Genomic DNA, 12,843 nt, shown 5'->3' on the forward strand with positions numbered 1-12,843 from the left:
GAAACATCTAAAATTAATGACCCAATGGGAGATTTTTAAAATAAAAGATGATTCCTGAAATGTCTAAATTCTAGCAGAGGAATCATTAAAATGTAGGCACTGTTTGTGTACTGTTCAAGTTTCCATTTTGAATTATTGAGGGGGTTTTGTCCCTAAGTTCCCATGTTTTCATAACAAACAGAATTAGTCTATGTTTTTCCAGTACAGATGAAATGATCTGGATAAGTTACCTGTTGAGAGTTCCGTTTGATCAATTTGGATCACATGGGGCAGGAACAAGGAGACACGGCTCAAATGAAACACAGATGTTGCTTCACCGACTTCTCTGTCTGGGCCAGAAGTCACATGCTGCCATAAAGCAACATTTAGAAAGAAAATATTTTTGGTTCTGTATTACTTACATGAAATAAAATTGGGTTTTATACACATCACGCATATATTTTCCTCTTGAATTACCAGTGAAAGTGTCATCTGGCTCCATCACCTTTTTTCTTTCATAAGATTGCATTAAAATGTAAACATACAAGAGAAGATTATTACTTGGCCTTGCCATATGTAAAAGGCATCAGTTGACCTTTTTTAAAGATTTATATTTGAAATACTCTCTGACTTCATTATGGCAAAATCTAAAAGGATTTAAGGAACATTTTTATTCTCCCAGAGACAAAGTTATGCTATTGTTTTGCCTTCTTGGAGTTTAGTATATTTAAAGTGGAGATTTTCATTTTATCTTATTTTTAATCATGCTGCTTCACCCCTCAGTGCCCTGGTGATGAGATGGTTTTCTACAATGACTTGGTCAGCTTTGGCACATGTGTGTTTGTTTTTTTAGTTTAAAAGAAAACAGCATCAACTTAAGGACTGAATTATTATTAGTTTAGACCAGTTTTCTCCTAACATCAGAAAATAAGTCATCATCAATCTAAGATGGAAGTTTACATTTACAAACCACAGAGACACAAACCACACAATACTGAATTATTAGGAGTGCTATAAAGAGGTTTCTCTCTTTATAGGAAAGGAAGTTGCTGTATAAGGATTTTGAGGCAAATAGACCAAAGTTTGAATAGCAGTGTCACCATGGATTAGCTGAGTTTTACTAGCTGGTTGAATTTTTCAACTCTAGGTCTCAGCTTCTTTACCTATAAAATGAAGATGAAAGTATAAAATTCTAAGGACAGGAGTGAGGACTTAATAAACGTAAATCACACAATCATAGTCTGAGAACAAGTATGCATAAGATTTAAAACATTGAGAAAATGTATGCAGTTTTGGGAGGGTGGAGGATTGTGGTCTAGACCTGCACTATTTCCTACAGTAGTCATGAGCCACAAATGACTTTTTAAATTTTAATTTAAATTAGTTATGATTAAATAAAATCTAAAATTCAGCTCCTTGGTCATACTAACCACATTTCAAGTGCACAGTAGCCATGTGGGACTAGACACTACATTTCCATCATTACAGGAAGTTCAAATGGATGGCATTGTTCTAGACAATCTATGGAGATAAGCAAGCTAAATCGATATTTCCCCCACTGGTAATTATTCCCTAGTCTGGGTATTTGATCATATTTGCCTCTTCCTTTCAATAAGAACTGCCAGACATTGGTTTTTATTTTTATTCCACACTGTAAGAATAAAGTTTTCACAGCTGAATGGTGTTAGTCTCTCTAAGCAGAAAGTCAGGGTCTAAATTTAGTTATTAAAAATAATCCACCCATGCTGACTTACCAAAAGGAGTCACATAACCAAAGAAAACAAACTCTGCTTAATAAAAGAAAGTATTTTTAAAATTTTACTATGTTTTGCTTTACAAAATGAAATAATGTTTAACGTTTCCTTCTAAATCTTAATAAAAATAACTAATATTCTCCTTTTGGTTTCTCATTCCCAATGTTTCTTAGGTTTATTCATCCTCATATCCCTCATCATTAGCTTCTTTTTAAAATATTTTTATTGATTTCAGAGAGGAAGAAAGAGGGTGAGAGAGATAGAAACATCAATGATGAGAGAGAATCATTGATTGGCTGTCTCCTGCACACCTCCTTCTAGGGATTGAGCCTGCAACCCGGGCATGTGCCCTTGACTGGAATCAAACCTGGGACCCTTCAGTCTGTAGGCCAACTCTCTATCCACTGAGCCAAACCAGCTAGGGCCATCATTAGCTTCTTATCCGTCCATATGAACTATCACATAACACTCTCATTAGTTCCCACCTTAAATAATGTATCCCATATATCACCACTGGACTGATATTGTTTAATCCAGTCTTTACTTCTATATTCAAAAGCCTTTAAGGACTTTCCTCTGAGCACAAAACAAAGTCCAATACCCTTCATCTGATATTCAAGATTCTCCATGATGAGGTTCCAAATTGACTTTCCAACTGCATCTACCATTCCCAGGTGTGATCCTCTACTGCAACCAAAATTTTGATGCCCAGGGAAGTGTGCATTTTTGCATACCTGTCATTGCTGCCACCTGATTTGCTCTCTCCATTCTATTCTACATATTCAAAATCATATCCACCCTCCTTGACCCAGATTAGGTCCCACCTCCTTTGTAAGGCCAAGGGGAGCTGCATAAATACTCCAACATGAAGTGCTAGCTCCCTGCCCCTATTTTCATCTGTGCCTTTTGTTTGCTAATGAACATTAGTATATCCATGTCCATGTCTTCGACTGCAACAATTTTTGAACTATAAAGTATTGATGGCGAGCAACTTTTTCTCCCCAGCCCCTTTGATGACCCAAAGACAGATAAAAAAGGTTTGTTGATTTTAGTGCATCCATGTCTTCCGGTAGCTTTCTTTAATGCAGTGTAAAAAATATGTGAGTACGTGTCATTTAAAAACCTATTTCTCTATTTCTTTTTATAGGTTCAGCTTCTGCACTGCATAAAACAAACAGTCACCGGGGGTGATTCAGAAATTGTAGATGGATTTAACGTATGCCGACAGCTCCAGGAAAAAAATCCTCGGGCATTCCAGATTTTGTCCTCTACCTTTGTGGACTTCACAGACATTGGAGTGGATTACTGCGATTTCTCTGTACAATCCAAACACAAAATTATAGAGTAAGAGTTATTTAAAAATTACTCACAGTAATACAACAGCTGATAGCAAAAGTTTCATTAACCTAAAGCTAAAACACAGAAAGCTTCAGTTAATGCCAGAGCTCTACTTTTTATTACAGTGAAAAAGAATTTTTCCACCATAAAAAAATTATCAAATTTCATATGAGACATAACTAAGACTTCATATACACTTAATTTTTACTTAGTTTTTAAAACATAAGTTCTACCTAGTTATGATCAGTATGATTGTGCTAGTCAGAACACTTTCAGCCAGAAGTAGAAGAATCTAATGATGAGATAGATCCAGGAGTTAAAACAGTGTTATCTGAAATTGATCTCTTTTTTCTTCACCTCTTAGCTTTGCCATCCTCTGTGTTGGCTTCATTTTCAAAGATAATCAATGGAAGTTCCAAGTTTTCATTATCCTGAGAGCTGGTAAACACAGCACAGAGAAAGTGTTTATTTCCCAATAGCCACAACAAAGCTAAATGACTCACTGCCCAATTTGTGTCCAAGTGTATCCTTGAAGCAATCTCCATAGACAGAAAGTCAGACAATTCTTATTAACCATTCCTAGGTCACATGTTCATTCCCGGGGCAAAGACAGCCTCATCTGAACCACATGGACTGAGAATGAAACAGGATGTCTTCCCAAATCGATGCCAACAAAAATCATATGTTCCCTACATGGAACGTTTTGTGTTCTCTTTTCATCGGACATTATCTGATCATAATTTTTTAAGTATCTACAAAGGCCACAAATGTATCCTTCTATTTAAAAAATTATTTTACACTGTGTTTCTAGGATATGGTTTATTTAATAAGATCCCATTGGTGGATTGTGGGGTGTTTCCAATTTTAGAATTGAGTTTATATTCTTCTTTCAGGAGACATAGCCAGATACTATAAAGTAAACTCATTTAATAAATAAGCAGATTCCCAGTGTACTAACTCAGTTGTCTGATATACACAATAGAGCCTTCATTTATTCATTCAACAAATATTTATGGAGGTCAGCCGCTCTTCTTGGTGTTTGGCATACATCAGTGAACAAAACAAAGATCCCTGCTTACAGTCTAACAGAAAATGGGAGAATAAGAAATTTTAAAACAAATGAATAAATTACAATGAATGTTAAAACATTTTCATGTACTGAAGAGAAAAAAGGAAAAGTAGGGCAAGATAAGGGGAATCTGTAAGACCAAATACTTAGGGAGGAGAGAACTTGCATGATTAAATAATGTGGTGAGGAAAGCTTTACTGAGTAGGTGATACTTGAGCAAAAACTTAAAGCAATGAGGAAGATTGCTCAGAGGTAAGCATTTCCTGAAACAGCTAGAGCAAAGGATTTGAGAAGGCCTAATAGCATGTCTGGTTTAATCAATCAAGCCAAGGGCCAGGGTAGAGCTGAGTATTAAGAGAGGAGGTCAAATGGGGGGAAGTCCATGAAGAGCCTTGCTATCCATTGGAAGTCATTGGCTTTCACTGTTAATGAAATAGGAGCTGCTGCAAGATTTTGACCAAAAGAGAGACATTTGCATTTATACAAACTTATGTACATTTTAAACCCATCACCCTGGCTGCTGGGTTGAATGGAGTGTAGAAGAGCAAGGATTGGCACAGGAAGACCAGTTAGGACGCTACTGCGGGACTTCAAGTTAGAGGAGAGGGTGCCTTGAACATGAGTGGTCCAAGTGGTGATGGTGGAAGTGTGGAGACGCACTCGTTTGGGGACATATTTTGTAAGACAAAACAGCATATTTTTCTGACATAGTAGATGAAGGATGTGAGAGAAAGAGGTCAAAAATAAACTCTAGATCAAGATAACATTCTCTGAGAGATCAGTCATTGAGATGAGAAAGAGAAGAACTAACTCTTGGATTACCAGTTTTAACATGACAGTTTTAACTGTTCAAAAGTTACCTTAAAAACCTATGACAGACAAAGAACAACTAATACTATATGATTTCACTTGTATGTGGCATCTGCAGAACAAAATAAACAAACAAACAAAACAGAAACAGACTCATAGATACAGATAATAAATTACTGACTGTCAATGGTAGGGGTTGAAGAGGATGGTTGAAAAGTAAAGAGATTAAGTAGTTACAAAGTAGTCATGGGGATGTGAAGTATTGCTCAGGTAATATAGTCAATAATACTGTAATAACTATGTATGCTGTCAAGTGGCTACTAGACTTATCAGAGGGGATCCAATGGGGGTGGGGGACCCATGACAAATGTTAACTTTGTTGCGGCCCAATATGATTGCCGATTCTGCAAGGCTAGTGAAGAGAGGCCAAAAACTTAGCTATTGAGTGAAATTACCTGAATGTTCACCATCTGAATCATGATTTGGCTTTGTTATTTTTGGTAGTAAAATTCCAAAATTTGACCATTTTCAAGGTCTCAGAGCATCCCTAGAGAATATCAAATGGTTAACATTAACTCCCTTAAAAATGTATTTTTAACAATAGGAGATGAAACAATGAGGGTTTTTAGTTAATCAAGGGCCTTGGTCATCTCTGCATTTGGGTTCATTTCATCTTCTATGTTTTTAAGTGCTATAATTCTTTTGAGATGTTTATTCTCTATGTAGTACAAAAAGACTTGGAGGCTGTTGACAGAGTTAGGTACAGTTCAAGAAAAAATAAACAAATAAAGAAACTTGTATAAAAAATAATAATAGTGAGATTAAGCTATAGCATTACTTCTTAGTGGTTTCAAATTCAATCACATAAATAAAACTCCTTCCCTAGTTTTACAATTTTGGTCAAGTGACTTATGCTGACTAACCCATGGTAAAAAGGGAGCCAGTAAAAAGGGAGTAATTTAATACCTACCACATACCATTGAAGTAGGAATGAATAGAGATAATCAATGAATGCCACCTTCTGACTCAGAAAGGGCAGAATAAATTTTAGCTAGCTAGAATGTCCATAAAGTTCAACACATACTAGTATACTGGTAATAGATTTCAGCTCTAAATTTCTAGAGACCAAAGAAAGGGGGGAACATATTTAATTTGCAAGATTCAAGATGCTTCTAATCTGAAATAAATTTTTACTGCCCATCCTCATAAAATGTGATGTAGTGGACAACACCATAGTGCCATTTCCTCAACAAGTTCAAGAAGTCCCATCAAGTATCATTATCTCTCAATGAGACATAATACTGTAAGTAGTGAAGGGGACTCACAGCCCCAGTAGATTGTAGGAGGTAATGCTACAGTCCTTTCATTGTGTTCTGGTGCTGGCATCACTGATGATCTCTTTTGGTTTATAGTTACCATGGTGCTAGTTTATATTTAAATTCTTGGCTTGTATAGTTAATATATAACCAGTCATTCCTCGTTTGGGAGAGCTTTTTACCTTTCCTTAGCTTGTAATCCTGCATTGGAACCTTCCTTTTATTCTGTTATTGCACACATGATTTCCTTCTTACAAAGCTTTTACATATTAAAGTATTTTTTATGTTATAAGGTCATAGGCAGCTTTTCAAGATGCCAGCTATTTATCTCCTCTAACATTTTTCAATGTCTTCTATAGACCTTATAACTAATTTGCTTTCTATTTCCCCTCATGTCATTGCAGAGAATGTCAAATAATAAATGTGTCTTGTTTTCTCAGATAGAGAGTAAATACTAGGTGAAAGGAGACAGAGACTGTGTTACACACACACACACACACACACACACACACACACACACAGAGAGAGAGAGAAAACTGATTATTTTTGCTTATGTATGTGAACCCTCAGAAATTAAAGCTTAGCACAATATACCATGAGACACACAATTCTTTTTTTAAAATATATTTTATTGATTTTTTACAGAGAGGAAGGGAGAGGAATAGAGAGTTAGAAACATCGATGAGAGAGAAACATCGATCAGCTGCCTCCTGCACACCCCCTTCTGGGGATGTGCCTGCAACCAGGGTATATGCCCTTGACTGGAATCGAACCTGGGACCCTTCAGTCCGCAGGCCGACACTCTATCCACTGAGCCAAACCAGTCACGGTGAGACACACAATTCTTATTGCATTTGATTAATGAATCACAAAGTTCCTTTCACTCTAAAAGAGACAGATCATAATTACCATAACCATTCCCATCAAGGAATTATGATATTAGTGAAAAAATAACTGCACAGCTGGTATCATGGCTCAGTGGTTGAGCATCCACCTATGAACCAAGAGGTCATGGTTCAATTCCCGGTTAGGGCACATGCCTGGGTTGTGGTCTCTATCCCCAGTGTGGGGCATGCAAGAGGCATCATCATTGATGTTTCTATCGCTCTCTCCCTCTCCATTCCTCTCTGAAATCAGTAAAAATATATTTTAAAAAATAACTGATCACCAGAGTGGCTAAAACAAAAAACCCCAAAGAAGTTTAAAAGTCATGGCATCCTTGTCAGTAACATGGAGGATGGAACAAAGGGTGCCACAGGTAGAAAGATTCAAAGAATCTACCTTAGGCTACTCTCTTCTTTTCTCTGTCCCTCTGTTTCCTCATCTGTAAACTAGGGATTGAGTTAGAAAAGAATATTTCAAACTTTTAAAAAACAGGTCTTTCTTTCCAATAATATTCCAATAAAATCAGACTTAAAAGCCCAATTTCTGAAGTATAACATAAAAATACTTTAGTAATGTAAAAGCTACTATTTTAAAGAATGAAGAATGAATTTGTTTCTCCAAACGTAAAAACTTTATAATGATAGTCTTCGGTAATGTTTATTTTAAATTAATTTGAATCATTCTGGAACTTATGGGGTAGATTTTAAAAAATACTCTCTAAATGAAAAAAGAAATAAATACATTGTACCACAGATAACATTAACTTTTTCTGTACATGTGCTTGCATTCTTTAATACTGTATTTCAGAAACATCTCCCAAGACAAATTGATCCTTATAAATGTAAATCGATATTTTGTGACTTATATGTTTAACTTTTTCTCTTTCAAAAAAAACCAGGTTAGATGATAAAGGCCAAGTGATTCGGATCAACTTCAATAATGCAACGAGAGACACGATATTCGATGTGCCTGTTGAAAAGGTTCAGCCCTTTTATGCTGCTCTGAAGGAGTTTGTGGACCTCATGAACTGTAAAGAATTCAAGTTCACTTTTAAGATGAATCCAGGTCAGTGAACATGTTTTCTCAAACAACTGAAAGGATGTATTTCCTTCAACCTTCACCATTTAGAGCAGTAGAGAGCTGTTTTGCTCAAGCACTGAATGTGGAACACTTACAGTAGAATCTTGGGGAGCAGCCAGCTTGCTTAAAGAGCAGACTCCCAGCCCCCACTCCCACTCTATTGACTCCCCAGGCTTTAAAATATTCATGTTTAACAATCTCCTAGGTATTTCTTAAGCACAGAAAAATTTAATAACTCCAACCTAAAGAATTAATACCTGAAAGATAAGCTATAGACCTAAGGAAATCTCATGTCTGAGGTCAAGACTGATGACTTATATTTTCTACCCTGATAGCCAATCAATACAAACTGAAGCTTGTACTTAATTCTTCTATCCTGGTAGACATCAAATTACCCTCATTATTCTCACTCTAAACTATAGGAGTAATGTTTACTCATTAAACTTATTTGATCTGGTAGATGTTGTGTTACCAGAAATAAAGCAGTTCTTTTTATTTATTTCAGAGAGAAAGGGAGAGGGAGAGAGAGATAGAAACATCAATGATGACAGAGAATCATTGATCAGCTGCTTCCTGCACACCTCCTATTGGGGATCAAGTCCACAACCTGGCATGTGCCCTGAGAATCAAACCAGTGACCTCTTGGTTCATGGGTCAATGCTCAACCAATGAGCCACACCAGCCTGCTGTGCTCCTTGATTTCAAGTAGCTGGAAAACTTCAAGAACTGCTTTATTTTGCTGGGCTGGTGTGGCTCGGTGGTTGAGCGTGGACCTTTGAACAAAGAGATCACTGGTTCAGTTCTCCATCAGGACATATGCCCAGGTTGTGGGCTCCGTCTCCAGTAATGGGCGTGCAGGAGGAAGCCTATCGATGATGTTTCTATCTCTATATCCCTCTCCCTTCCTCTCTCAATTAAAAAAAATATATTAAAAAAAATAAAGGAGCAGAAAGCATTGTGTTTTTCCTGGACCATCTTGACTCAGTAAAACAACATCAAACTCAAGGCTTCAAATAAAAAGCATAATTTCTCTCTGCCACTGCTTTGACCAAGTAGAAGACTTTTTTCACTTGTGATTATTTTTTAATTGATCGTGGTATAATAAAGTAATACTAGGAATCTTCATAAACCCACTGCTGTGCAGTCACACCACGCTGAATTTTAGAGCAGTAACGTAAAATGGAAATACCATGGGAGAAAAATACAAAATAAATAGGAGCTGGAATCCAAGCTTCCCCATTTAATGGCACCGTAGCTTCAGGCAAATCCCTCAACTTCTCGGAGCCCTAGTTTTCTCGTGTATGAAAAGATGAGATAATACTCTCTTTTTCAGGATTTTTACAAGGCTTAGAAATAATGTATATAAAATACCAGAAACATAGAAGACAAACCAAGAAGTTCATTATCTTTATAATTATTTGATGCTATTATACTGGAAACAAACATTTCTAAGTAAGAGATAAATAACAGTCAGGAAGAACAACTCAAACATTTTACACAAAGATAACACTTTAAGTAAAAACAATATAAATGCCCACAAGGAGCCAGCCAGGCTGTGTAGTTTAAATGTCAAAATGTCTAAAACTATTTGCATCCAGTGGCCTGATTTGGGTGAAAAGTGAATGCATAGGTTTTATGTAAAGAAGTAAACATACTGTTTCTTGATGTGAACTAAACAGCAAGGATATTTTTCATTTTCTAGCTCTGCAAACATTAAAGACATGATTATTCATATTGAAAAATCTTTTGTCTAGGTGATGTGATTACTTTTGATAACTGGCGCTTACTGCATGGCCGCAGTAGCTACGAAGCTGGGACTGAGATATCCCGCCATCTAGAAGGAGCTTACGCCGACTGGGATGTGGTCATGTCAAGGCTTCGCATCTTAAGGCGGAGTGTCCAGAATAGAAACTGAATCTCCTGCCTGTAATTTCAGTTAGATTCCAATGAGTGTATCTGGTAAGATATGCTAAGGATACTTGTCTTCGGGGACCATGATCCATGTCATTTACATATTAATTTCCTTAGCATTGAACATGTCACCTTTCTCACGAGAGTTTTCTTTTCTTTGTAATCATCTCCAGTGCCAACTCTTTAGATGTCTGCAGCCGTGTTCTCTTTTTTCCAAACAGAGCATCCCTTCTGGTGTAGCACATGTATGATCTAACTTCTTTTGCTCATAAATGAGAGTCTCCAGAACGCCTACAAATAGTGTTGTACCAAATCAAACCATTCTTCAAATAACGCCTTTTTTAAAGAAAGCCTTTGTTTCAAATAAAGCTTGTGTTTCAAATAAAACTTGTCTCGTATAAAATGTGGTTTTGTACTATTGCCTATAGGGTCTCATTTTTTCGTGACTGCATATGACTGTCTTTACCATGCTTGAGAAAAGGTTCATATTTTCAAAGGTTTGTTTTATTCTCTTGTTTAATTTCTTTATTGATTAAGGTATTACATATGTGTTCTTATCCCCCCATTATCCCCTCTAACCCCCCCCCCAACTCATGCCCTCACCCCCTGTTGTCTGTGTCCATTGGTTAGGCTTATATGCATGCATACAAGTCCTTTTGTTGATCTCTCCCTTTTACCCCCACGCCCCGCTACCTTCCCTCTGATGTTTGACGATCTGATGATGCTTCTCTGTCTCTGGATTTGTTTGTGATCATCAGTTTATGTTGTTCATTATATTCCATAAGTGAGTGAGATGATGTGATATTTATCTTTCTCTGACTGGCTTATTTCACTTAGCATAATGCTCTCCAGTTCCATCCATGCTGTTTCAAATGGTAAGAATTCCTTCTTTTTTATCACAGCATAGTATTCCATTATGTAGATGTACCACGGTTTTTTAATCCACTTTTCTGCTGATGGGCACTTGGGCTGTTTCCAAATCTTAGCTATGGTGAATTGTGCTGCTATGAACATAGGGGTGCATATATCCATTCTGATTGGTATTTCTAGTTTCTTGGGATACATTCCTAGAAGTGGGATCACTGGGTCAAATGGGAGTTCCATTTTTAGTTTTTTGAGGAAACTCCATACTGTTCTCCACAGTGGCTGCACTAGTCTGCATTCCCACGAGCAGTGCATGAGGGTTCCTTTTCCTCCGCATCCTCTCCTGCACTTGTCATTTGTTGATTTGTTGATGATAGCGATTCTGACAGGTGTGAGATAGTATAGCATTGTCATTTTGATTTGCATCTCTCAGATGATTAGTGACTTTGAGCATGTTTTCATATGTCTCTTGGCCTTCCTTCTGTCTTCTTTCAAAAGGTATCTATTTAGGTCCTTTGCCCATTTTTTGATTGGGTTGTTTATCTTCCTTTTGTTAAATTGTATGAGTTCCCTGTAAATGTTGGAGATTAAACCCTTATCAGTAATAACATTGGCAAATATGTTCTCCCATACAGTGGGTTTTCTTGTTTTGTTGATGGTTTCTTTTGCTGTGTTGATGGTTTTATTTTGATGTAGTCCCATTTGTTTGTTTTCTCTTTAGTTTTCATTGCCCTAGGAGCAATATCAGTGAAGAAATTGCTTCGGAATATGTCTGAGATTTTGCTGCCTGTGGATTCCTCTAGTATTTTTATGGTTTTCTTTCTTATTTAAGTCCTTTATCCGTTTTGAGTTTACTTTTGTGTATGGTATAAATTGGTGGTCTAGTTTCATTTTTTTTTTTTGCATGTATCTGTCCAATTTTTCCAACACCATTTATTGAAGAGACAGTCTTATGCCTCCTTTGTCAAATATTAATTGAGCATAGTGGTTTGGGTCAATTTCTGGGTTATCTATTCTATTCCATTGATCTATATGTCTGTTCTTGTGCCAGTACCAGGCTGTTTTGAGAACAGTAGCTTTGTAATACAGCTTGATATCTGGTATTGAGATCCCTCCTACTTTGTTCTTCTTTCTCAGGATTACTGCAGTTATTCAGGGTCTATTTTTATTCCAGATTAATTTTTGGAGAGTTCGTTCTAGATCTGTGAAATATGCCGTTGGTATTCTAATGGGGAGTGCATTGAATCTATAGATTGCTTTAGGTAGTATGGACATTTTGGTGATGTTGATTCTACCAATCCATGAACACGGTATGTGCTTCCATCTGTTTATGTCTTCCTCTGTCTCTTTTTTCAGTGTCCTGTAGTTTTCCGTGTATAGGTCTTTTACCTCCTTAGTTAAGTTTATTCCTAGGTGTCTTAATTTTTTTTTTTTGGTAAATGGGATTGCTTTTTTAGTCTTTCTGTATGTTCACAATTGGTGTATAGAAATGCCATAGACTTCTTGGAGTTAATTTTGTATCCTGCTACATTGCTGAACTCATTTACTAAGTCTAATAATTTTTTGATGGAGTCTTTAGGGCAGCAGTTCTCAACCTCTGGGTCGCGACCCCTTGTTGGGTCAAATGACCCCTTCACAGGGGTCGCCTAAGACCATTGGAAAACACATATATAATTACATATTGTTTTGTGATTAATCACTATGCTTTAATTATGTTCAATTTGTAACAATGAAATTGGGGGTCACCACAACATGAGGAACTGTATTAAAGGGTCGCGGCGTTAGGAAGGTTGAGAACCACTGCTTTAGGGTTTTCTATGTACAGTATCATGTCATC

At 36.8% G+C, this 12,843-nt stretch overlaps 1 protein-coding gene across 4 annotated transcripts in view; it reads left to right on the top strand.

Moving 5' to 3' along the window:
• BBOX1 (gamma-butyrobetaine hydroxylase 1) overlaps positions 1-10,529 on the top strand; it is a 56,033-nt gene extending 45,504 nt beyond the window's left edge. For 3 of the 4 annotated variants that reach the window (XM_006091591.3, XM_006091592.3, XM_014458263.2), the window contains 3 exons: positions 2,881-3,077; positions 8,050-8,216; positions 9,986-10,529. In XM_006091591.3, coding sequence (XP_006091653.1) covers positions 2,881-3,077; positions 8,050-8,216; positions 9,986-10,146 — 525 coding nt within the window. In that variant the 3' untranslated portion in view covers positions 10,147-10,529. The remainder of the gene's footprint in view (positions 1-2,880; positions 3,078-8,049; positions 8,217-9,985) is intronic. The other variant, XM_023756371.1, reaches the window with a different exon arrangement.
• The last annotated feature ends 2,314 nt before the right edge of the window (positions 10,530-12,843 follow it).

Source organism: Myotis lucifugus, unplaced genomic scaffold (genome assembly GCF_000147115.1).
Source record: "Myotis lucifugus unplaced genomic scaffold, Myoluc2.0 scaffold_92, whole genome shotgun sequence".
Classification (NCBI taxonomy): domain Eukaryota; kingdom Metazoa; phylum Chordata; class Mammalia; order Chiroptera; family Vespertilionidae; genus Myotis; species Myotis lucifugus.